General features: G+C 45.2%; 1 protein-coding gene across 1 annotated transcript in view; it reads left to right on the top strand.

The window, feature by feature from the left end:
- The window catches only part of LOC128703132 (uncharacterized), a 77,814-nt gene that overhangs the window by 45,971 nt on the left and 4,033 nt on the right, over positions 1–27,810 (top strand). Inside the window, exon 5 of the mRNA XM_053797685.2 lies at positions 14,906–15,097. Coding sequence (XP_053653660.2) covers positions 14,906–15,097 — 192 coding nt within the window. The remainder of the gene's footprint in view (positions 1–14,905; positions 15,098–27,810) is intronic.

Here is a 27,810-nt window from a genome sequence, read left to right as displayed (position 1 = left end):
AGAAAATATTTTGAATTCTTTCAACAAATGCAGCAACCTGGTCAAACTATTCTTAAAATCTTTATTCTTTCGGCAAACACCCAAACCACGGAATAATAAGCTCCAATTCCTTTGCTCAAGAGCCCCTCACCGGAATCAACACATCTCCCTAGAGAGGTTGATCTCTAGCTTCTGAATATTTTTGGGAAGGTGAAGTTATTCCTCTTAGATATCTCTGGGAAATATCACTTAAATTTCCTAGAACCGTTACAGCCTTCCCCCATTTGGGGGGCAGGGGATTGAGACGATGCCTAAGAGAGGTGCCAATTCTGTACATACACTTAAATTCTAAGAATTAGCCTGTTAACTCCTTAGGCTAATTATGCTCTATAATTACTACTTATTATTACATTTATTTAGACTAAGTTAACGTTAGTCGTGTAGCGTAACGTAGTAATTACAATACCCATTCAATTAATATGCCGTAGGCAGTGTTTCTGCTCATTCTGCCCAGAAGCAACCTACACAACGTCCGCTTCCTTTGTGTTTACGAATACACAGTGGACCAAATTCTTTTTCTTGCACCTGAAATCTCCTTCTGACTATCTTTCAGGTCTTGTTATTATTATTATTATTATTATTATTATTATTATTATTATTATTATTATTATAGTATCGGTAAAGCTCTCGTGCGACATGTTGGTGTATGCATCATTACAGTTCAGAACACGAGCCAGGCTCATGACCTTTCCCTTCTTACTTCTATTGATAACGTTTTTATCACAGTTCACAAGCACACTACTCACAGTTCTTGCAGTGGTAAGGTGATCTTACCACATACCATTGTACAGTGTGAGTTTCTGTCTTGCGATGACGATATTTTAGAGCAATTAGCCCTCCAGGACATTTCGTTTCTCAAAGTGGATGCATATGTCCTGCTCGCCTGTGGGCGGAGGCGCTTCCCAAATAACGTCGCCCAGTCCTCCATTAATATTGCAGGACATTGCCTATGGGCCCCAACAGTGTTGAAATTGTTGGTGCTTCGGCCACCCAGCTAAATACTGTAGGTCTGTGGCAGAGTGTCCCAGTCTGCAGTTCCGCAGATCATGCCGATACATCTTGCACACTTCCCCCCCCCCCCCACTTGTCTTAATTGCAATGAAGCTCACCCTTCTTATTCTCACCGATGTCAGGTCTATCTTAATGAATGAGAAATTCGTTGTCTTAAGGAGAGCGAAGGCCTTATGCTATGGGTGTCTGTCGGCTCTGCCTTCAGTGGAATATTCCTTGTGTTCTTTGTTCTCGAGTGACTAGGAGACCTTGGCTGTCCCTCTGTCTACCAAATCCTTCGGTGCCCTGTCTTCCGCGGCTACCCACGTCTCTAATTCTTTTGCGGTTTTGCCCTCTGAAGCCACCACCTCCCTACCTCTTACTACCTCCATTTCTTCATCATTTCTCCCGCTAACTTTTAAGTCTACCAGACCTCGCACGCCTGCACCTTCTTCGCGCCTCTCAACTAAGCCCAAGTTTCATTGCATTCCTCCGGTACTTATAATTCCCTACAGCTCTCATTTTTGGCCTTGGAGCTCGGTTCTCACCCCCATTCTAGCTCTCACACGAAAGGGGAGGTCATCTTCTCCCTCATGTAGTCCCCTCTTCTCTTGTTCCCTCCCAGGCTTCTTCTCCAATCCCCTTCCAGACTCCCTCCTCTCCTGTTTCCCCACAGGTCTCTTCTTTTTTTGTCCCCGCCTCACATCTCCCAGGTTCATACTCTCCTCATCTTTCAGACTTCTTTGGTACCTCCATTGCCTCCCTGATTTCTACTCGCTCTCCCTCACCTGTCTCTGAAGTCATGGCATCGGCGTCGTCCTTGTCCGCTGAAACACTTGAATCTATCTCCGAATATATTGCAGAAACGAAACCCTTGATGGACACTGGTGTGCCCCCTCATGTCCCTTCTTTTTTTCACTACCTTTGCAGCAATCTTTTCCTTCACAGTATTTTAATACTTCCCTGTTTACTCGCTTTCCATTGCCTCTATGCATTGATTTCACTGATCTTACTAGCCCATAAATTTTTATCGCTTCTCTTTGTTGGAATACGTATTTTTGTGAATAATGACTTATTTACAATGGAATGTTCATGGCCTCAGGGGTAATTGGGGAGAGTTCCAGGTACTGCTCTCACAGTTTTTCCTCCAGTGTGTGTTGGGTTACAAGAGCCTACAGTTCATTCTGCCGTTATTTGTCCCGTTTCAGGCTATGTGCTGTTGCATTCTTCTGATCCCCCTCCTGATAAAACTTTTATTGAGTGCTCTTCTTGTGCATGTTGGAATACCGTTTCAAAAGATCTTTGTTCAGTCTTTGCTGCATTACACTGCAGCCCGTATCTATTTGCACAGGTGGTATAAAGTTTGATTTCTATATCTCCTTCTCATGCATTATGCATCTTGGATGTTGCATTCTTGATCTCTTCTCTGCCACCACCCATCTTGTTAGGTGATTTTAACGTTCATCAGTATCTTTGGGGAGGGTCCTACTGTGACTCTTGTGGTGATCAGTTGGAGACTCTTTCCATTTCTCATTCTCTTCATGTTTTAATATTAGTGCTCCCACCCCTCCTTGTCAGTTGCATTTGATTACGCTTGGTCTGTTCTGCATTTGCGCAACAGTGATCACTTTCCTATTCTACTACACATTCCTGACCTCCTTGTAACCTTCGTTGGCCATTTGGACAAGCGAATTGGGGCTTATACTCTTGCCTTCTTGCCTTACCGCTTTTTGTGTGGACCTTTCTTTGTCCTCTACTGATGAGCTGGTATATCAGTTTTCGACCTTTTGACTGCATCACGTTCTATTTCTCAAACCTCAAGCAGGCATTCTCAGGCATGCGTGACTTGGTGGTCTCCTGCGTGTGCCCATGTAGTGCACTCGAAACTTGCTGCGTGGGGCCGTTATTGATATAATCAGATGCAGATCGTCTCCTGGATTTTAAGCGGGCAAGGGCAGTCGCTCTCCATGTAATACGCAATGCTAAACACAGTTGTTGGCAAGACTGTGTTTCTACCGTTACCTCGACTTCCCCTATGAGTAGGGTTTGGAAGAAGGTATGGAAGTCATGTGGTAAGTTCGCTCCAGACTCAGCTCCCGTTTTGTGAGCTGCTGGTGTCAGTGTTACGGCTTGAGGTTGCTAAACCTGATGGTATTCTTATCTGTATGCTACAGCATCTGCATTCTACAGCCCATACAGTTCTTGTCCATCTTGTTTGAACGCAAGGGGCTCTCCCTCAACGCTGGAAATCTGCCATTGTACTGCCATTTCGCAAACAGGGGCATGATACCTCTCGCTATCGTCCCATTGCTCTCACTAGTGCAGTTTGCAAGGTGATTGAACGATTGGTGAATAGACATCTGATGTCATATTTGGAGACTCACAATGGTCTTTCTCCTCGCCAATATGGCTGTCGCAAGGGCCACTCTACTCTGGACCCCTTGCTCCACTTAGATACATGTGTGCAAAATGCCTTTGCTAATAACTGCTGTGGCAGTCTTTTTTAATCTCAAGAAGGCATATTAGACCGCTTGGAGGTTGGGGGCTCTGGTGGCCTGGTGGTTAACGCTCTCGCTTCACACGGTGAGGGCCTGGGTTCGATTCCCAGCCAGAGTAGAAACATTGGACGTGTTTCTTTCCACCTGTTGTCTATGTTCCCCATCAGTAAAATGGGTACCTGGGTGTTAGTCGACTGGTGTGGGTCGCATCCTGGGACACTGACCTAAGGAGGCCTGGTCACAGACCGGGCCGCGGGGGCGTTGACCCCCGGAACTCTCTCCAGATAAACTCCAGAAACATCTCAGCCCATGCCCCACTGCTTAGAGCTCCGTGGTAATCTGCCGTCCTTCCTTCCTGCTTTCTTATCTGAAAGACATTTTCGTTTTCGTGTTGGTCACTCGTTATCCCCAGACTTTGTTCAGGCCGAGGGAGTCCCACAAGGTTGTGTCCTTAGCACTACCCTTTTTCTCTTGGCTATAAATGATCTACCATCCGCTCTTCCATCAAATATTTGGTCATCGCTCTATGTGGCTTATGCAGGCGCCGACTGTCTCTTGGTAGTGGCCTCTCTTCAGGATGCGGTGACCGTGTTTCCCATTGGGCTACTTCTCATGGATTTAAATTTTCTGGCGCCAAAACCCATTTCATTACTTTCACTAGACGTCCTCTTGTCCCAGTTATTCTATTGTACTTGTACAGCTTGCATATCACCGAATGTGATACGGTCAGGTTTCTTGGCCTTCTGTTTGATTGCTTGTTGACGTGGAAACCTTACATTTCCTCTTTGAAAGCAGTTTGCCACGGTCGGCTGAATCTCCTTAAAATTCTTGTGCATCGTTCATGAGGGAGGCGGATCGCAGGATTCTCCTTCGTTTGCATCTTGTCCAAGCTGGATTATGGAGAACAAATCTATTGTGCAACTTCTCTTGTAAATCTCTCTAAGCTGGATCCCCATCATCATCAAGGTTTACGTTTATGCCATAGTGATTTTCGTTCATCCCCTGTTGAAAGCCTCTATGCTTAGGCGAATGTTCCTTCCTTAGCCGATCGTCGTGACACTCATTGCCTTCGTTACTTTGTCTGCTCTCATGACCTTCACGTTCCTTCTACATATAGGTTGGTCTCCGACGTTAGTAGAGGTCCGTTATTTGATTGACGCCCTTGCTGACTCCATCCATTTTCTCTTCGTCTTCACTTGCTGCAGTCTTCTCTCCAGTTACCTCACTTGTATGTTCATGTACAGTCTGCCTTTTCCTTTCCCCTTGGAAGGTTCTGATGGTTCGTGTCTGTTCTGCCTTAACGCCGTGCACTAAAGCCCTCATACCTATTGCTGCTTCTCGCTCTTTTTCTTGATAACTTCCGGTCTCATGCTTGTGCCGTCGCTGATTTTACAGAGGGTTTTTAATTCTTCTGACGGTGATGGGTTAGACTCAGCTGGTATGTTTACAGCCAAGCTGTACGCCATCCTCATAGCACTTCTCTATATTACATGTATGTCTCCTTCGGCGTTCGTGATCGTTTCAGATTCCCTCAGCAATTTACAAGCTGTGAAAGAATTTGATTCCTCTCATCCGTTGGTCCTCTGTATTGAACTTGGGTTGTGTTATGTAGCTAGCAAAAACAAAGACGTCGTTTTCTGTTGGGTCTCTGTACACATTGATGTGAGGGCCAATGAAAGGGTGAATGCTGCTGCACGGTCAGTGGTATGCGGTGGAAGGATTTCTTATGTTTTCCTTACGTTTCGTGCAGTTATTTTGCGAAATTTCTTGTTTCTAACTATGGGTCCTAAGAAAGCAAGTGCAAAGGACAGTGCTGAGAAGAAAAAGAGGATAATTTCCTTGGAAAAGTCATGAGCATGGAGGGGGATGAAGAAGATGTGAACGATCTCATCGAGGAGCACTCTGAGGAGCTGACGATGGAGGAGTTAAATGAACTACGTATGCAGCAGCATCAGGAGGTTTTGCAGAACATTTGTACCGCGGAGGCGCAAGATGCGGAGATTATCTCTACAAGTGAAATAAAGGAAATGTTGGGAATCTGGAAGAGATTATCAGACTTTACTGTTCATCGGATCTCTTAATGAAAGTGCACTTCTTATATGCACCGGTATCATACCTTCAGCTCTTGGTTCATATTACTCTGCATAACACTGCAGTATGCATCTACTTAAATAAGTGATATTCAGTCTGTTCTTTGTATGATAAATTAGACACATTCATCTACAACTCTGTTCTTTTTATCTTTCTCCTCGGGCATTATCTCTTCCAGATGTTGCATTTCTCGTTTCTTCCTTATCGCCACCACTTCTGTTACCCGGCGATTTTAATGCTCACCATTTCCTCTGCAGGGAGTCTCACTGTGACTCTCGCGGCATTCATTTGGAGGCTCTTCTCTGTTCTCTCCCTCTCCATCTTTTAAATTCGGGTGCTCCCACCCATTTTGACCCTCGTACTCAATGTCTCTCTTGCATCGATCTCGCAGTTCGCTCTTCATCAGCTGCACTAGACTTTACCTGGTCTGTACTCCTTGACTTACGTGACAGTGATCGTTTTCCAATTCTCCTTACTTCTCATTCGTATTCTCCACCTCCTCGAAGCCCACGTCGGCAATTTGACGCAGCGAGTTTGAACCTGTACTCGCATCAAACTGATTTTAGTGAGGATCCTTCTTCGTCCTCCATTGATGAGCTGTTACACTTATTCTCGACCTCAGTTTTAATAACTGTGGCTTCATATTCTACACCCCAAACGATCAAACCTCGACCTGCCCGAGGTGGTGGTGATCTCCTTGTGGTCCTCCGGTACGTTTGAAACACCCTGCATGGGGCCGATATCAGTACAATAAGACCACAGAGCGACTCCTTGATTTTAAGCGGACTAGAGCAGTCGCCTGCCGTGTCATCTGTAAAACTAAACGCACTTGATGGCTGAATTATGTTTCTACCATCACTTCAGCTTCCTCTATGAGTGCAGTCTGGAAAAAGGTACGGAAACTGAGTGTCAAATACTTTTCGGACCCGGTTCTCATTCTTTGAGTTGCCGGTGTCGATATAGCAAACCCTCTTACAGTTGCCACTGAAATTGGTTTTCACCTTGTCTGTATTTCCCAGGGGCTCCATCTATGCCCCTTGTTTGTTTACTCCAAGTCTGCCAGAGTTCGAGCCCTTAGACTTTTCTTCTGGCAGAGAAGTTTTATAATGTGCCTTTTACACTTCAGGAATTAGAGTCAGTGCTTTCCGTTTGCCGATCATCGGTGGCTGGGCCTGACGGCATTCATATTCGTATGCTCCAGCATTTACATCCATCAGCCCTTGCTGTCCTCTTACGACTCTTTAATCGTATTTGGTCGCAACTAGATCTTCCCCAGCTGTGGAAATCTGCCATTGTTCTACCTTTTCGTAAACTAGGTACTTCAGGACACAATGCCTCCCACTATCGTCCCATTGTTCTTACCAGTGCAGTTGCAGGGTGATGGAATGTCTGGTAAATAGACGTTTGATGTGGTATTTGGAAACACACAACAGTCTCTCCACCAATCAATATGGCTTTTGTAAGAGCCGTTCTGCTATTTACCCTTTACTCCGTTTAGATACGTATGTTCATAATGCCTTTGCGAATAACCACTCAGTTATCGCCATCTTTATTGATCTTGAGAAGGCGTATGTTCAACTTACAGATATAACATCTTTGCCCAAGCTCACTCCTTAGGCCTCCGAGGCAATCTGCCATTTTACCGTTAGAACTTCTTATCTGTGAGACATTTCTGTGTTCAGGTTAATAATATGGTTTTCCCGGACTTTGGCCAAGCTGATGTGTGCTTAGCATCTGTTTTTCCATCTAGTATTTGGTCATCACTTTGTGTTGACGACTTCGCTATAGCTTGTGCAGGCGCTGACTGTCGCTTCATTGTGATTTCTCTCCAGGAGGATATCAACCATATTTCCAATTGGGACATTACTCATGGGTTTAAATTTTCTAGTTCTAAAACACACCAAATTACAGTGGACCCCCGGTTATCGGCCGCAATCCGTTCCTGAAGGTCGGCTGATAACCGAAATGGTCGATAACCAAAATAATATTTCCCATAAGAATTAATGAAAATAACATTAATTCGTTCTCAACAAAAATATTCACAAGAAAAAATAATTTTTTTACAATTATATAAGTATTACATACCTTTATTGAAGGCTAATGCTGGCTTCTGGAAGATAGGGAGGAGGAAAGAGTGAGGAGTTAGTGTTTGGAAGGGGAATCCCCCTCCATGAAGACTTTAGGTAGTAATGCCTTCTCTAGGGTTACTTCCCTTCTCTGTCTTTTAATGCCACTACAACCAGCTTGAGAGTCATTGGACCCCTGTCTCATAAAATAACTGTCCAGAGTGCTCTGTTTCTGGTGTCTCTTTAAGATTTTCTTGAAGTGAGGCAGGGTTTCGTCACAAAACATGTTGCAGATATAGCTTGTTTCAGCTTTGTCAGGGTGGTGTTTCTCTACAAAAGCTTGCACCCTGGTCCACATTGCACACACCTCTTTAATCTCTGAAGAAGGTACTTCCTTCACTCCCTCTTCCTCCTCCTCTGAAGCAAGTTCCTCAGCTGCAGTCTGTTGCTGTTCAAGTTGAAGCTCTTGCAGCTCTTCAGTGGTAAGCTCTTCCCTGTGGTCCTCCACCAATTCTTCCACATCCTCACCACTCACCTCCAACCCCAGGGACTTCCCCAAAGACACAAGAGAGTCCACAGGGTCGGCAGGGTCAGGGTCACGGTGAGTCTCAAACCCTTTAAAATCCCTCTCATGAACACAATCTGGCCACAGTTTTCTCCAAGCAGAGTTCAAAGTCCTGGAAGTCACTCCCTCCAAAGCCTTACCTATAAGACTTATGCAATGGAGGATAGTGAAATGAGTCCTCCAGAACTGTATTAGGGTCAACTGAGTATCCGAGGTCACTTCAAAACACTTTTGAAACACTGCTTTTGTGTAGAGGTTTTTGAAGTTAGAAATGACCTGCTGGTCCATGGGCTGGAGGAGAGGCGTGGTGTTAGGAGGCAAGAACTTCACTTTTATAAAACTGAAGTCCCTATACACTTTGTCTTCCAAGTCTGGAGGATGTGCAGGAGCATTGTCCAGTAACAGGAGGCACTTGAGTGGCAATTTCTTTTCCAAGAGGTATTTTTTCACACGTGGGCCAAACACATCATTAACCCACTCTTTGAAAATTTGCCTTGTGACCCATGCCTTATGAATAGCTTTCCACATCACACACAATCTATTCTTCATGACATTGTTTTTCTTAAACACTCTGGTATTTTCTGAGTGATACACAAGTAAAGGCTTCACTTTGAAATCCCCACTGGGGATTACCCCTCCTGGGTAATGTAGGTCCTCTTTGGCATTTTCTTCCAAAACAGGCCTGTTTCGTCACAATTGAAAACTTGGGGTTCGAACCCTTCAGCCTTTGCATAGTCCTGGAATTCGTGAACATACTTTTCAGCTGCACATTTGTCAGAACTTGCAGCCTCACCATACCTTACAACACTGTGCATGCCACTACACTTCTTAAATCTATCGAACCATCCTTTGCTGGCCCTAAATTCACAAACTGCAGCACTTGTTCCAGGGATTTTCTTTGCAAGATCCTCATGCAACTGCTTTGCCTTCTCACAAATAGTAGACTCCACTACACTGTCTCCCACTAATTCTTTTTCCTTAATCCACAATAATAACTTTTCCATCTCTTCCATTATTGGTGTCCTTTGTTTAGTTAGAAGAACTACTCCTTTTGCAACATTAGCATCTTTGATTTGTTCTTTCTTTGCCAGGATGGATGTAATTGTTGATTTATTCTTGCTGTACATCCTGGCAAGTTCCATCACCTTCATACCACTCTCAAACTTTTCGATCACTTCATGCTTAAATTCCATGGTGTTTCTCACTTTTTTTTACCACATGAACTCCACTAGCAGCTTTCTTTCGAGCCATGGTTACTTATTTCACAGTTGCACTGCAAGAAAAACCACTAAAAACAATGGTAAACAAGTGAAATGTTTGGATGTATAAGGAGAAGCCTCCTCAGCCAAACTGAAGCACAAGCTGCCCCAGCCGGCGGATGGACTCGTCCAAAACCGCCGATAACCGAGTGAACCGCCGATAACCGGGTGCCGAAAAACCCGCCGATAACCGAGTTGCCCGATAACCAAACCGGCCGATAACCAGGGGTCCACTGTACTTTAACCAGAGGTTATATCGTCCCTGATACTCCATTGTACCTGAGTGTGATACAGTCATGTTTCTCGACCTTGTTTGACCTTCGGTTATCCTGGAAACCTCACATCACCTCTTTGATGGCAACTTGTCATAGTCGGTTGAACCTCCTTAAAACATAAGAACATAAAAACATAATGAACATTAAAATGGTATGAAATACCGACAGATTGTTAGGTAAGACACATATGCAACAGTTAGGTATCTTTATTTCGAAACGTTTCGCCTACACAGTAGGCTTCTTCAGTCGAGTACAGAAAGGTTGATAGAAGCAGAAGATACTTGAAGACGATGTAATCAGTCCATCACCCTTAAAGTTTTGAGGTGGTCAGTCCCTCAGTCTGGAGAAGAGCATTGTTCCGTTGTCTGAAACAATATGAAGTTGAAGTGACAGAATGGGGCCTTTATATAGTGCCAGGAGGTGAGACGTAGTTTGCTTTGGGAGGGCAGGTCCTTCTCAAACCCAGCCGTTCTCACTAATAGAGGTTGTCGAAGTGGTCTGTACCAAGATACCCTTGTGTTGCAGTGTCTGACAGACACTGCAACACAACGGAACAATGCTCTTCTCCAGACTGAGGGACTGACCACCTCAAAACTTTAAGGGTGATGGACTGATTACATCGTCTTCAAGTATCTTCTGCTTCTATCAACCTTTCTGTACTCGTTAGGTAAGACACATATGCAACAGTTAGGTATCTTTATTGTGAAACGTTTCGCCTACACAGTAGGCTTCTTCAGTCAAGTACAGGAAAGGTTGATATAAGCAGAAGATACTTGAAGACGATGTAATCAGTCCATCACCCTTAAAGTTTTGAGGTGGTCAGTCCCTCAGTCTGGAGAAGAGCATTGTTCCATAGTATGAAACAATATGGAGAAGAAGTGACAGGATGGAGCTTTTATAGCGCCAAGAGGTGAGACGTAGGAGAGGTAAGAACTCAGATGTTGAGAGGTCCCTCTCAAATCCAGCCCCTCTCACTAGTGGAAGTTGCCGAAGTTGACTGCTCTCTTGCAGTGCTCCCCTTCCTTTGTATTTGACTGGCTCGTCTTCCTTATTTCCCACTTCTTCCGCTACCACTACTACTACCTCTTCTTCTTCTACTACAACTACTGTTGAAATTAAGACACATGTGCGGCGTCTGGTTGTCTTTGTTGTGGACGTTTCGCCATCCAGTGGCTGGCTGGATGGCGAAACGTCTACGATGGGAATGCCCGGGTGTTGTGCATGTGTCTTAATTTCATCCTGTCGGTATTATATACAATTCTTGTACTACTACTACTACTACTACCACCTCTTCCTGCCTATATATAGCCGTCCTGCTCCACCTCTATTAGTGTGACTTTGTCAATGGTCCAAGTCGGACCGAAACGTCGTCGTAAGCTTCTCTCTTTTATGTGCAGGTTATTTGTGTATTGTTCCAGTCACGGTATTGTGCCTTTTTGTTATTTATTTCTGTACATCTTGTCATCGATACTGAGGTTGGGAGACTACACTCTCTCGTCTTTGCATCGGACACACTCGTCTTACTCACGGGTATCTCATGGAGAGGCACCGTTATCCACTCAGTGAGAATTGTCAGGTTCCAGTTTCGGTTTGCCATATTCTCATGGACTCTCTGGTCTATCAGTGAGCATTGTAAACTTACCTCCGAAGTCTTCGCCGCTCTAACGCCCTGACTTTATCTTCCCTCCTTGATGACGGACCCATGCTTAACCTAGACTCCCTCGTTGAGTTTTTGACAGCAGTTGATTTACTATACAAATTTTGATGATACTTCCTTTCGGACTCCTCACAGCCCATTTATATCCCTACTTCTGTTCTCCTCTCCATTCTTGCTGCTCTTTGATCCAGCAAAACCTCGTGCTCTGCAGTGCTCTATGACCCTAGTAGGTTTAGCGCTTTATTTTGTTTATAATAATATTGGAACCACTGGCAATGGAACATCACTAAGCTAGAATGGTCATACTTTAATTAATTTTTTTAGTTAATTTACAACTTTTACAGTAATACGAATGTTAGTAAATTATTTACAGATGTTGCCCTGTATATATTAATTATTCTCTGACCGTATTTACAGTTGCAGAGAGAAAAGGGTGGAAATAATTTACAATATCAAGTTAAATAATAGTGGTAGTAATAACAATTATAATCACAATAACCACAGCAGTACTAGCGACAATAATAATAGTAGTTGTAATATTAATTTCGGAAGCCTTTCACCAAAACAAAATATTCACATTTGACCAGTTTGATCAGAGGGTTGGGTAGCTTTATTGCACCAACATGATATATAGTGTCAGCCTATTATTAGTACCACCATTACAACTATTTACACAAAAAAGGTGGTGAACCCACAGATGTAAACAACTATAGGTCAATTTCAAACTTATCATTGTTATCCAAAATCTTCGAGAAACTCGTGCACAAGAGATTATGTTAGTTTATAACAGAACAAAACATACTCAACTCCTGCCAATTTAGCTTCAGAAAAAAATAAAAGCACAAACGATACAATTGTAAAAATAAGGAATATCCATTAGGATTTTTTTATTGGACTAAGAAAAGCTTTTGACACAGTAGATCACGACATCCTACTCCACAAATTTGACCATTATGGTATAAGAGGCTATGCACTTGCATATTTCAAATCCTACCTTACTAATAGATATCAGTATGTCACCATTAAAGACACAACCTCATCAACACGGCCTCTTGATACTGGAGTACCACAGAGAAGTGTCCTTGGTCCCTTGCTCTTCATCTTATATTAGCGCTTCTTTTTGATTATAAAAAATAATAATAATCTTCCTCTTATATATCAATAATCATCCCAACGTATCACAACACCTGAAACCCATTCTCTTTGCTGACAACACGACTTATGTCATCTCCCACCCAAATCTTGCCACCCTCAACACTGTTGTTAACGAGGAACTGCTCAAAATATCTACTTGGATAACAACCAATAAACTTACACTAAACAATGACAAAACCTTCTATATTATGTTTGGTAACAGAGCAAGTGTTGCGCAACAGAACATTAAGATCGATAACACTTTTATTGCCAAACATAATGAGGGCAAATTCTTGGGCCTACACCTCGACAGCAACTTGAAATTCAGCACCCATATCCAATACATAAAAAAAGTATCCAAAACGGTTGGGATCCTCTTCATGATACGTTACTGTCACAATCTGTCCTACTCTCACTATACTATTCACTCATCTATCCCTACCTCACCTATGCAATTTGTGCTTGGGGTTCGACAGCAGCAACACACCTAAAGCCAATAATAACCCAACAAAAGTCGCAGTAAGAATAATCACGCAATCTAATCCCAGGCAACCCCACTCCCCTCTTCAAAGATCTAAACTCATTATTCAAAGCATCCACACTTCCTACTGTGCAGCCTACATTAACAGAATCATAAATTCCAATATTAACACTAAACTAAAACACTTTCTTGATAGTTGTGACGGGACCCATAGGCATATCTTTCTTTCAATACACCGGCCGTATCCCACCGAGGCGGGGTGGCCCTAAAGGAAAAACGAAAGTTTCTCCTTTTACATTTAGTAATATATACAGGAGAAGGTGTTACTAGCCTCTTGATCCCGGCATTTTAGTTGCCTCTTACAACACGCATGGCTTACGGAAGAAGAATTCTGTTCCACTTCCCCATGTAGATAAGAGGAAATAAACAAGAACAAGAACCTGAAAGAAAATAGAAGAAAACCCAGAAGGGTGTGTATATATATGCTTGTACATGTATGTGTAGTGTGACCTAAGTGTAAGTAGAAGTAGCAAGATGTTCCTGAAATCTTGCATGTGTATGAGACAGAAAAAAAAGACACCAGCAATCCTACCATCACGTAAAATAATTACAGGCTTCCGTTTTACACTCACTTGGCAGGACGGTAGTACCTCCCTGGGCGGTTGCTGTCTACCAACCTACTACCTAGGATAGGCATAATATCAGGCACAAAAACCTCTAACATTCCCCGTGTTTGGCTAAACCTATACAAAAATAGGTTGGATAAATACATGAGTAGATGTGGGTGGGTGTGAGTTAGACCTGATAGCTTGTGCTACCAGGTCGGTTGCCGTGTTCCTCCCTTAAGTCAATGTGACCTGACCTGACTAGGTTGGGTGCATTGGCTTAAGCCGGTAGGAGACTTGGACCTGCCTCGCATGGGCCAGTAGGCCTTCTGCAGTGTTCCATCGTTCTTATGTTCTTATGTTAAAAATTTAATGTACATAAAAGGACCTAAAATCTGGAACACCTTACTTGAAAATGCTAGAACTGCAGACACAACCATCACTTTCAAAACTTCCGTTAGAAAACATCTTGTCTCCCTGACACACCCCACCGTCAGCTAACTACATGAAAACCGCCTATTCTCTTGTATCGTAAACACAAAAAAACAAACTAGACCTACTGTCGATATCTGTGATTCCCCACAATTCACACTTCACTCACCCAATTGACTGTAAAAATAGAAATACGTAATAAAACTATTACCTAATGAATCTTAAACTAGTGATAGGTTTGCCTGAGATACTCCAATACAGAAGCTTTAATAGAAACTGGGTATCATACCTAGACAAAACCATTCACATTGCTAAATTTACGAACTGTAATCCAGCTACCTAGCCTTAATATCAACATGCTCCATAATCTGTACCAATATAGAGTTTGAATTAACCTTAGTCTGCCCGAAATGCCTAGTCATGCTAGGCGTGATAGTGGCTCTCTCTGTAATTAGTATTTTATAATATGTACACCACAAATTGTAACCAATATTCTATAATGTTTAAGTCCCGCATTGTAATCTTTATAGAGAATAAACTTGATTGATTGATTGAAGTATTTTCACAGCCCTGTATAACCCTGGTGGTTTAGTGCTTAGTTTAGATAATAATAAGTACCTTCGGGGCATAGAGGTAAGGTATGGGAATGCTACCACAGAGGTTCACATTCCAGCTTTCATTATGCCTTGTCTGCACATGTACAAATGTAGAGAACGTCACCACTAACAAGCAGGTGAGCAGCAGGTACCTACAGGTGTCTTCATTAACAAGGAGGGGAGCAGCAGGTAACTACAGGTGTGTCTTCATCAACAGGTACTATTCCCTGGAGTTCCCCGGCGCCATACTCACAGAAGAAGGCTGGCGTCACTTCGTGGAGAGCCTTGATCACAGCGGAGTCAAGGTCAGGGAGGAGATCAAAGTTCCAGACTCCACCAGACTTACAAATAGTCAATTCGTTGAGCTCGCTAAACTGGTTGACAAAACCCTTAGATGTAAAATTTGGGAGTGAGTATTTCCACTGTTTGTATTACGACTCTCAGTTCTCCAAAACTACTCTTGCCTCAATTCCTACTTATTTCATTATCATTAATAAATTTTACTCTTCCAATACTGTTACCAACTTGCCTTCTCCAAAAATATTACCACTGTTACCACTCTTACACACACACAACTGCAACCATCACTATCATCCCCCTTCTTCTTCAGTGTTACCATCAATGTAATCACTCACTCCTCCACCAATAACTCAGTAATTACTATGAACCTTACCCCTCCAACACTACTGCAGCCATTAAAGTAACACTCCAACAATTCTTCATTAGCAACAATCACACTTTAGCACTGTTTAGAATATACGATTAAATTTTTAAAAATAATGGACGATATAAAAAGATAATTGCAGGAATGGCATATAAGGAACCTGACGATTGTTAAACATGTAAATAAAATCTGTAATAAAAACATAATTTCACAAATTGAGAGAGCTGGAGATTATGACAAACTAATAACAGAGGCCTTATCAAAAAGCCCATTTTAAAATGGGGCAGTAAGTCATAAGGTCACACAAACACATTTAATCAACTCCCCAAAAATGACTTCTCATCCCTCGGTAACCCAATACCACAAAGCCCTGTATAACCTGTGTACCACACGTATGGTCATGGGGACTGAAATTGTAAGAGGAGGCTCTTACAATTTCAGTCCCCGTCACCATCCGTGTGGTATACTTTTTCTTTCATATATAGTGGGAAACCTGCCATCATATTTGTCAATGTAATTTTTTCTTTCTATGGTGTGGAAGAACAGACCATCAGGTCTCTATCAGATTATTATGGGCTTCAGTGGGTGGACCATCTATATGGCTGTGATTCACATTAAGGAAAGTTTCCCACCTCTGACAAAGCACTACCACCAACCATTCAGCTCACACCTTCCTCACTAACTTCCATCATGTACAACCTTCCTTATCCTTACACATCATCCCTGCTTAAAATAATTCACACTTGTCAACCCACCTTCCCAATATCTCAACTGATATCACATATCTGAAAGCCCCTTCCACGAAGTTTATCTATAGTAATCCCTTCCTTAAATCACTTTAACTGCGCAAGAAAAAAATCCTGCTTAATTTAACTCTTATTAAATGTTTTATTATATGTCATAAATTAACTGTTATATACACAAAATGTATATACTGATGGATCTTAAACAGAACTTCATCTGCTCTTGTTACTACCTCCCTAGTTAAGAACTTTAACAACGATGCTGAGTTAGTTATATAAATTAACAACAGTGTTTACACTGCAAACTGAATTTTTTTTCATACTAATGGCATGAGTGATTGTACTTGACTCACATAATGACTCTAACAACATGTTCATTAGAGAAACCAGGTAAGATGCTCCCGAAGCACATTTTTTTATAGATTCCATCAAGCAGTGAATTACTCCGTAATGATAAGTTGATATGTTAGACAAAGTGCCCTAAAGGGAAACGAATAGTATTAGTGGTATATCTGTGTCTTGCATTAGGAATAATATTAGGAGTGAAGTAAATGGTAAAAGGAAATGTCAAAGAAATGCCTTTGCAGGTCTGTCACTCACCATGATAACATGAACATAGATAAGCATATTTATGGAGGAGCTTGCAATGTGAACAAACTAATGTTGAAGTAGCCAGGCTTTGTTTACAAATACCTCTAACACCATGGCTCACGAAATCGTAACAAAACGATTACATACAAGTCACAACGGTTATGACTTGCTCCACTAAAAAGAATGCAGATGTATTATATACAGACTTTGCAAAAGCCTTCGACAAGTGTGACCATGGCGTAATAGCGCACAAAATGGGTGCTAAAGGAATAACAGGAAAAGTCGGTCGATGGATCTATAATTTCCTCACTAACAGAACACAGAGAATAGTAGTCAACAGAGTAAAGTCCGAGGCAGCTACGGTGAAAAGCTCTGTTCCACAAGGCACAGTACTCGCTCCCATCTTGTTCCTCATCCTCATCCGACATAGACAAGGATGTCAGCCACAGCACCGTGTCTTCCTTTGCAGATGACACCCGAATCTGCATGACAGTGTCTTCCATTGCAGACACTGCAAAGCTCCAGGCGGACATCAACCAAATCTTTCAGTGGGCTGCAGAAAACAATATGAAGTTCAACGATGAGAAATTTCAATTACTCAGATATGGTAAACACGAGAAAATTAAATCTTCATCAGAGTACAAAACAAATTCTGGCCACAAAATAGAGCGAAACACCAACGTCAAAGACCTGGGAGTGATCATGTCGGAGGATCTCACCTTCAAGGACCATAACATTGTATCAATCGCATCTGCTAGAAAAATAACAGGATGGATAATGAGAACCTTCAAAACTAGGGAGGCCAAGCCCATGATGACACTCTTCAGGTCACTTGTTCTATCTAGGCTGGAATATTGCTGCACACTAACAGCACCTTTCAAGGCAGGTGAAATTGCTGACCTAGAAAATGTACAGAGAACCTTCACGGCGCGCATAACGGAGATAAAACACCTCAATTACTGGGAGCGCTTGAGGTTCCTAAACCTGTATTCCCTGGAACGCAGGCGGGATAGATACATGATTATATACACCTGGAAAATCCTAGAGGGACTAGTATCGAACTTGCACACGAAAATCACTCACTACGAAAGCAAAAGACTCGGCAGACGATGCACCATCCCCCCAATGAAAAGCAGGGGTGTCACTAGCACGTTAAGAGACCATACAATAAGTGTCAGGGGCCCGAGACTGTTCAACTGCCTCCCAGCATACATAAGGGGGATTACCAACAGACCCCTGGCAGTCTTCAAGCTGGCACTGGACAAGCACCTAAAGTCGGTTCCTGACCAGCCGGGCTGTGGCTCGTACGTTGGTTTGCGTGCAGCCAGCAGTAACAGCCTGGTTGATCAGGCTCTGATCCACCAGGAGGCCTGGTCACAGACCGGGCCGCGGGGGCGTTGACCCCCGGAACTCTCTCCAGGTAAACTCCAGGTAAACTAAATGGCTCCGCCAACATGTGATGTCTTCTACTGACGCAACTTTCCTCTGGCTCTAAGATATATATTTCCATCCTCATGTTTCTATGACGTATTCATAATTACTTTTGCACTGGTGAAACCTTCCCCCAATAAAGATGACTAGGTATTCATAATTACTTTTGCACTGGTGAAACCTTCCCCCAATAAAGATGGCTAGGTATTCATAATTACTTTTGCACTGGTGAAACCTTCCCCCAATAAAGATGACTAGGTATTCATAATTACTTTTGCACTGGTGAAACCTTCCCCCAATAAAGATGACTAGGTGTTACTCATCTGTTTTATCCACGATCTTGTCGCTAATGTTAATTTATCTTCTTCAGACCCTCTGTAATTATTAACTGCTAGAATATCATTAATATTTTCATCCTTGAAGACAGCAAATAACTCTTGAAGAGGCCGTAATTTACGCTGATTATTAGAAAGTTGTCCAGATCTAGTAATAAGTGGCCTATTTTTTCCTCGTTTTTGTCCTGTACACTTTGAGATTTGTCTTTGACTCAATATTTGGTTTCACCTTTTTATCCTTTTCATTCCCTTTCTTTTAATGTGAACATGTTGACCCACAGAGTGGCCCACTTCTTATTTGATGCGCCTGTAAATTTAGTCTCCTATTTATCCATCTGGGATAATTTTTTATTCAGTTTAATTTCTCTATTGTAAATATATATATACTTCGGGCACATTGTACCTTATTTAGAAAAATATCATATTCACCGTTTTCTTAGTTACTGATTATATAACAAAAAGGCACAATACCGTGACTGGAAAACTACACAAATAACCCGACATTTCGGTTCGACTTGGACCATTTACAAAGTGACTTTGTAAATGGTTCAAGTAGGACCGAAACATCATCGTAAGCTCCTCTCTTCTGTTTGCGGGTTACTTGTGTTAAGTTACTGCTTGTAAGGTCGTCGTCAATAGAATCATTACCCAGATAACCACAACGCTAGACAATCGTCTGTAGGATAAAACTAAAAGCCTATGACTACATTACCCTGATAATCATTCACTTAATTTGCAGTGTGGCAGCTGAAGCCGCCACACTGCAGGATACAGTGCCGGCACACTGCAGGCTACAGTGCCGGCACACTGCACGCTACAGTCCCGGCACACTGCACGCTACAGTACCGGCACACTGCAGGCTGCAGTGCCGTCACACTGCAGGCTACAGTGCTGCCACACTGCAGGCTTCAATGGGGCACACTGCAGGCTACAGTGGGGGCACACTGCAGGCTACAGTGGGGGCACACTGCAGCCTACAGTGCCCTCACACTGCAGGCTACAGTGCCGCCACACTGCAGGCTACAGTGCCGGCACACTGCAGGCTACAGTGCCGACATACTGCAGGCTACAGTGCCGGCACACTTCAGGCTACAGTGCGGGCACACTGCAGGCAACAGTGCTATAACACTGCAGGCTACACTGCCGGCACACTGCAGGCTACAGTGTCGGCACACTGCAGGCTACAGTGCCGGCACACAGCAGACTACAGTGCCGGCACACTGCAGGCTACAGAGCCCTCACACTGCAGGTTACAGTGCCGGCACACTGCAGGCTGCAGTGCCAGCACACTGCACGCTACAATACCGGCACACTGGAGGTTACAGTGCCGTTACACTGCAGGCTACAGTGCCGGCACACTGCTGGCTACAGTGCCGGCACACTGCAGGCTACAATGTAGGCACACTGCAGGCTACAGTGCCTTCACACTGCAAGCTACAGTGGGGGCACACTGCAGGCTACAGTGGGGGCACACTGCAGGCTACAGTGCCGGCACACTGCAGGCTACAGTGCCGATACACTGCAGGCTACAGTGCCGGCACACTGCAGGCTACAGTGCCTTCACACTGCAGGCTACAGTGGGGGCACACTGCAGGCTACAGTGCCGGCACACTGCAGGCTACAGCGCCGGCACACTGCAGGCTACAGTGCCGGAATACTGCAGGATACAGTGCCGGCACCCTGCAGGCTACAGTGCCTTCACACTGCAGTCTACAGTAGGGGCACACTGCAGGCTACAGTTCCTTCACACTGCAGGCTACAGTGCCGGCACACTGCACGCTACAGTACCGGCACACTGCAGGCTACAGTGCCGGCACACTGCACGCTACAGTACCGGCACACTGCAGGCTGCAGTGCCGGCACACTGCACGCTACAGTACCGGCACACTGAAGGCTACATTGCCGGCACACTGCAGGCTACAGTACCGGAACACTGCAGGCTGCAGTGCCGGCACACTGCAGGCTACAGTGCCGGCACACTGAAGGCTACAGTGCCGGCACACTGCAGGCTACAGTGCCGGCACACTGCAGGCTACAGTACCGGAACACTGCAGGCTGCAGTGCCGGCACACTGCAGGCTACAGTGCCGGCACACAGTAGGCTACAGTTCCTTCACACTGCAGGCTACAGTGGGAGCACACTGCAGGCTACAGTGCCGGCACACTGCACGCTACAGTGCCGGCACACTGCACGCTACAGTACCGGCACACTGCAGGCTGCAGTGCCGTCACACTGCAGGCTACAGTGCTGCCACACTGCAGGCTTCAATGGGGCACACTGCAGGCTACAGTGGGGGCACACTGCAGGCTACAATGGGGGCACACTGCAGCCTACAGTGCCCTCACACTGCAGGCTACAGTGCCGCCACACTGCAGGCTACAGTGCCGGCACACTGCAGGCTACAGTGCCGACATACTGCAGGCTACAGTGCCGGCACACTTCAGGCTACGGTGCGGGCACACTGCAGGCTACAGTGCTATAAAACTGCAGGCTACAGTGCCGGCACACTGCAGGCTACAGTGCCGGCACACTTCAGGCTACAGTGCGGGCACACTGCAGGCTACAGTGCTATAAAACTGCAGGCTACAGTGCCGGAACACTGCAGGCTACAGTGCCGGCACACTGCAGGCTACAGAGCCCTCACACTGCAGGTTACAGTGCCGGCACACTGCAGGTTGCAGTGCCAGCACACTGCACGCTACAATACCGGCACACTGCAGGCTACAGTGCCGTTACACTGCAGGCTACAGTGCCGGCACACTGCTGGCTACAGTGCCGGCACACTGCAGGCTACAATGTAGGCACACTGCAGGCTACAGTGCCTTCACACTGCAAGCTACAGTGGGGGCACACTGCAGGCTACAGTGGGGGCACACTGCAGGCTACAGTTCCGGCACACTGCAGGCTACAGTGCCGGTACACTGCAGGCTACAGTGCCGGCACACTGCAGGCTACAGTGCCTTCACACTGCAGGCTACAGTGGGGGCACACTGCAGGCTACAGTGGGGGCACACTGCAGGCTACAGTGGGGGCACACTGCACGCTACAGTACCGGCACACTGCAGGCTGTAGTGCCATCACACTGCAGGCTACAGTGCCGGCACACTGCAGGCTACAGCGCCGGCACACTGCAGGCTACAGTGCCGGAATACTGCAGGCTACAGTGCCGGCACCCTGCAGGCTACAGTGCCTTCACACTGCAGTCTACAGTAGGGGCACACTGCAGGCTACAATGCCGGCACACTGCTGGCTACAGTGCCGGCACACTGCACGCTACAGTACCGGCACACTGCAGGCTACAGTGCCGGCACACTGCAGGCTACAGTGCCGGCGCACTGCAGGCAACAGTACCGGAACCCTGCAGGCTACAGTGCCGGCACACTGCAGGATACAGTGCCGGCACACTGCAGGCTACAGTGCCGGCACACTGCAGGCTATACTGCTCTTATCATCCTCTAACTTCTTCCAAGGCTTTCATTCATAAGTAAGGAATGACTTATCAGACCGGCTTTAAATTTTCAATCCTGGTCAACTCTTAGTAGTGACGGTTCGTGGTCAACTCTTACTAGTGACGGTTCGTGGTCATCTCTTGCTAGGTGAAGGTTCGTGGTCAACTCTTACTAGGTGAAGATTCGTGGTCAACTCTTATTAGGTGACGGTTCGTGGTCAACTCTTACTAGGTGAGGGTTCGTGGTGAACTCTTACTAGGTGACGGTTCGTGGTCAACTCTTACTAGGTGAAGGTTTGTGGTCAACTCTTACTAGGTGACGGTTCGTGGTCAACTCTTACTAGGCGAAGGTTCATGGTCAACTCTTACTAGGTGAAGGTTCGTGGTCAACTCTTACTAGGTGAAGGTTCGTGGTCAACTCTTAATAGGTGAAGGTTCGTGGTCAACTCTTACTATGTGAAGGTTTTTGGTCAAGTCTTACTAGGAGAAGGTTCATGGTCAACTCTTACTAGGTGAAGGTTCGTGGTCAACTCTTACTAGGTGAAGGTTTGTGGTCAACTCTTACTAGGTGAAGGTTTGTGGTCAACTCTTACTAGGTGAAGGTTTGTGGTCAACTCTTACTAGGTGAATGTTTGTGGTCAACTCTTACTAGGTGAAGGTTTGTGGTCAACTCTTACTAGGAGAAGGTGCATGGTCAACTCTTACTAGGAGAAGGTTCATGGTCAACTCTTACTAGGTGAAAGTTTGTGGTCAACTCTTACTAGGTGAAGGTTTGTGGTCAACTCTTACTAGCTGAAGGTTCGTGGTCAACTCTTACTAGGTGAAGGTTCGTGGTCAACTCTTACTAGGTGAAGGTTCGTGGTCAACTCTTACTAGGTGAAGGTTTGTGGTCAACTCTTACTAGGTGAAGGTTCGTGCTCAACTCTTACTAGGTGAAGGTTCGTGGTCAACTCTTACTAGGTGAAGGTTCGTGGTCAACTCTTACTAGGTGAAGGTTCGTGGTCAACTCTTATGTTTACGTGATTATTTAGTGATGCTGCAGCGGAGTGATTTTCAATGATAAACGTCTTCGGAGGCTTCTTACTTTATTTGCAAAGTCGTGGTGGGTACACAGGCTTGTGTGTTTGTGCCCACGGCCTGGGAGTTCCATGCCCACGAGTAAGAGAGGGAGTAGACTTGTTGTCTGCTTCTAGGCCACTGAGTGAGAGCGAGTTGGACCAACATCTCACTGACCTGGGCTGGCCTAGATAGGGCTGCACCTGAGTGCCACAAAATATGAACTAAGCTGGCAGACAGCATAGGCTGTCTGTGCAGACAGTACAGGCTGTCTACATTCGCTCGGCCACCTACCTCACATCGTCCCGACGCGACAATACTGGTGGTAAAAAAACTCGGTCTGTCTCTTGCAGGAACAGGGCATAGAACACAGAATATATATATACATATATATACATATGGACATGGAAAAAAAAAAAACTTCCTACAGGGAGGGAAGAAAAAAACATGTGGGGTGTGCTGAACAACGTGGTCAAAGGCAGTGAGCATCGATGGGCATCACTGCACGCCTTCCTGCGTCTGAACAGATACTGCAACACAGGAGACATTGCTGCGGCTGAGTTGTGACGTAACAGGGTACGGTCTCCTCTCGAACTGTAACGCAGTCATCGGAAGAGTCACTGCAGGTTTTCACTCAACCTGGGGCACAACATGCTGGTGCCCTCGAGTGAGGCGTCGTCAAATCTCTGCAACTGGGCAGGACTTCTGGCAAGCGACTCAGGAGGACACTTCTCGACTGGTACTGTCGCTGGGGCTGTTACTGCCGGTGAGCATGGGGTGAGTCGTGGCAGAGACGACTCAGCGAGAGATCTGGGAGTCATAACATCATACACCATACTGCAGTGAGCAGGTTAGCAGTCAAAGTGACATCATCTTTGTGCAGGCTGCTCACTGAAGCTATGACAGGAGGCTGACACAGCGCCTGCCGACAGGGCTGACTGCGGCTTGACGAGTGTCATTCTCTCGGCAGTTGGAGTTATAGCAGAGGTTAGTCTAAGCATCCCCAGACTTGTTTCTCTACATATAACTGCACTCTAAAGGTCCGGAGGTGAAGTGAAACAAATCTCGATGGGAATCGTAACAGGTACGATTCTGCAGAACATCTTTGAGCGACAAGCATAAGAGCTTTCTGTACAAGGGGATCATATGCTCAGGGCTGACTAATATCAGCTGTCAAACGTGCTGGTCACACTGGGTGGCAACACAAGGGGCTCATATGGTCAGAGCTGACTAATATCAGCTGTCAAACATGCTTGTCACACTGGGTGACAACACAAGGAGGTACACAGGAGTCTGGCCGCAGACCACACTGGACATAGGGAAAACTTTACACACACCCACGGTACATGCGGTACAACCTGGCTTAACTAGCAAATGATGCTTTTCTGTGCACAAAATTGACACTAAGCCATACATTAACATGTGAGAACACTGAGAGGAATTAATTAACACATGACATATATCTTCTCTCAATCTTCTCGACATTACTGACATAATTACTGAAACACTTGATGTGACATGTGATGACAAGGTGTGACGTCGCGAGGTGACGTCAGCAGCACTGTGACGTCAGCAGACGTCTCGAGGTCACGTCAGGCAGACATCGTGACGTCATGAAGTCAGGAAGCAGCATCAGTGACGTCAATGTGATGCAGGCAGCAGACCACAGCATGTGGCCTGGGGCGTCTGGCTTGGTAATTCACGTGGCTCATAGATCCACGTGGCTTCATCCACACCCTAAGTGGCGTCGGGATCCACGTGGCATCGTGATCTACATGGTATGCTGATCCACGTAGCTTCGAGTGGCCTCGGGCACTCGGATACACAGCTCTGGCAATGAATTCACACGGAAAACAGCAGGCAACACAGCAGAGGGAATGAGTACATAGTGGTGGAATGTGGTGGTAGGCGGGTTAGGTGTGAGTGAGGCAGGAACCCGGCCACTTCCTCCTCTTCTCCCACAAACATGGAGACACGCACACTGGACGCAGAAATCACCACAAAACTCACCTCTGGCTTGCTGAAATAGCTGTGCTGAGCTGAACAACAGCAGAACATACAAGTGACGCTGAACACGTGACTTGAGAAACAGCGTCGGACGCTGTAGCATGGTGTCACTGGGTCACTTACAATTCTCGAAGAAATTTAGCAAATTTCCGCTAGATCCTGCTTGTACCTGTGCCTGGATGTTGAAATGTGCAGACATGACATCAGGAAAACTCGTTGAGAGACAGATGTTTCTAATGCAGGGTGATGAAGTGAACACAACTTCATTCTATTTCCTTCCTCTCTATGGGCAAAAACAACTGCTGCGACCACCGCTTCCCACCAATGTTTACATGATTATTTAGTGATGCTGCAGCGGAGCGGGGTAGGTGATAAACGCCTTCAGAGGCTTCTTACTTTATTTGCAAAGTCATGGTGGGTACACAGGCTTGTGTGTTTATGCCCATGGCCCGGGAGGGCAATGCCCACGAGGGAGAGAGGGAGTAGACTTGTTGTCTGCTTCTAGGCCGGTGAGTGAGTAAGAGCCAGTGGGGCCAGCATCCCACTGACCTTGGCAGGCCTAGGAAGGGCAGCACCTGAGTGCCACGAAATATGAACTAAGCTGGCGGACATTATAGGCTGTCTGTGCAGACAGTACAGGCTGTCTACACTTACTAGGTGAAGGTTCGTGTTCAACTTTTACTAGGTGAAGGTTTGTGGTCAACTCTTACTAGGTGAAGGTTCGTGGTGAACTCTTACTAGGTGAAGGTTTGTGGTCAACTCTTACTAGGTGAAGGTTTGTTGTCAACTCTTACTAGGAGAAGGTTCATGGTGAACTCTTACTAGGTGAAGGTTTGTGGTCAACTCTTACTAGGTGAAGGTTCGTGGTCAACTCTTACTAGGTGAAGGTTTGTGGTCAACTCTTACTAGGTGAAGGTTCATGGTCAACTCTTACTAGGTGAAGGTTTGTGGTCAACTCTTACTAGGTGAAAGTTCGTGGTCAACTCTTACTAGGTGAAGGTTTGTGGTCAACTCTTACTAGGTGAAGGTTCAAGGTCAACTCTTACTAGGTGAAGGTTTGTGGTCAACTCTTACTAGGTGAAGGTTCGTGGTCAACTCTTACTAGGTGAAGGTTCGTGGTCAACTCTTACTAGGTGAAGGTTTGTGGTCCACTCTTACTAGGTGAAGGTTTGTGGTCAACTCTTACTAGGTGAAGGTTTGTGGTCCACTCTTACTAGGTGAAGGTTTGTGGTCAACTCTTACTAGGTGAAGGTTCGTGGTCAACTCTTACTAGGTGAAGGTTTGTGGTCAACTCTTACTAGGTGAAGGTTTGTGGTCAACTCTTACTAGGTGAAGGTTTGTGGTCAACTCTTACTAGGTGAAGGTTCGTGGTCAACTCTTACTAGGTGAAGGTTCATGGTCAACTCTTACTAGGTGAAGGTTTGTGGTCAACTCTTATTAGGTGAAGGTTTGTGGTCAACTCTTACTAGGTGAAGGTTTGTGGTCAACTCTTACTAGGTGAAGGTTTGTGGTCAACTCTTACTAGGTGAAGGTTCGTGGTCAAATCTTACTAGGTGAAGGTTCATGGTCAACTCTTACTAGGTGAAGGTTTGTGGTCAGCTCTTACTAGGTGAAGGTTTGTGGTCAACTCTTGCTAGGTGAAGGTTTGTGGTCAACTCTTACTAGGTGAAGGTTTGTGGTCAGCTCTTACTAGGTGAAGGTTTGTGGTCAACTCTTACTAGGTGAAGGTTTGTGGTCAACTCGTACTAGGTGAAGGTTCGTGGTCAACTCTTACTAGGTGAAGGTTCATGGTCAACTCTTACTAGGTGAAGGCTCGTGGTCAACTCTTACTCGGTGAAGGTTCGTGGTCAACTCTTACTAGGTGAAGGTTTGTGGTCAACTCTTACTAGGTGAAGGTTCATGGTCAACTCTTACTAGGTGAAGGTTTGTGGTCAACTCTTACTAGGTGAAGGTTCGTGGTCAACTCTTACTAGGTGAAGGTTTGTGGTCAACTCTTACTAGGTGAAGGTTCATGGTCAACTCTTACTAGGTGAAGGTTCGTGGTCAACTCTTACTAGGTGAAGGTTCGTGGTCAACTCTTACTAGGTGAAGGTTCATGGTCAACTCTTACTAGGTGAAGGTTCGTGGTCAACTCTTACTAGGTGAAGGTTCATGGTCAACTCTTACTAGGTGAAGGTTCATGGTCAACTCTTACTAGGTGAAGGTTCGTGGTCAACTCTTACTAGGTGAAGGTTCATGGTCAACTCTTACTAGGTGAAGGTTCATGGTCAACTCTTACTAGGTGAAGGTTCATGGTCAACTCTTACTAGGTGAAGGTTCGTGGTCAACTCTTACTAGGTGAAGGTTCGTGGTCAACTCTTACTAGGTGAAGGTTCATGGTCAACTCTTACTAGGTGAAGGTTCGTGGTCAACTCTTACTAGGTGAAGGTTCGTGGTCAACTCTTACTAGGTGATGGTTCATGGTCAACTCTTACTAGGTGAAGGTTCGTGGTCAACTCTTACTAGGTGAAGGTTCATGGTCAACTCTTACTAGGTGAAGGTTCATGGTCAACTCTTACTAGGTGAAGGTTCGTGGTGAACTCTTACTAGGTGAAGGTTCATGGTCAACTCTTACTAGGTGAAGATTCATGGTCAACTCTTACTAGGTGAAGGTTCATGGTCAACTCTTACTAGGTGAAGGTTCATGGTCAACTCTTACTAGGTGAAGGTTCGTGGTCAACTCTTACTAGGTGAAGGTTCGTGGTCAACTCTTACTAGGTGAAGGTTCATGGTCAACTCTTACTAGGTGAAGGTTCGTGGTCAACTCTTACTAGGTGAAGGTTCGTGGTCAACTCTTACTAGGTGAAG

The sequence above is a fragment of the Cherax quadricarinatus genome, chromosome 85, assembly GCF_038502225.1.
Source record: "Cherax quadricarinatus isolate ZL_2023a chromosome 85, ASM3850222v1, whole genome shotgun sequence".
NCBI lineage: Eukaryota > Metazoa > Arthropoda > Malacostraca > Decapoda > Parastacidae > Cherax > Cherax quadricarinatus.
This window is presented reverse-complemented; position numbering and strand designations above follow the sequence as displayed.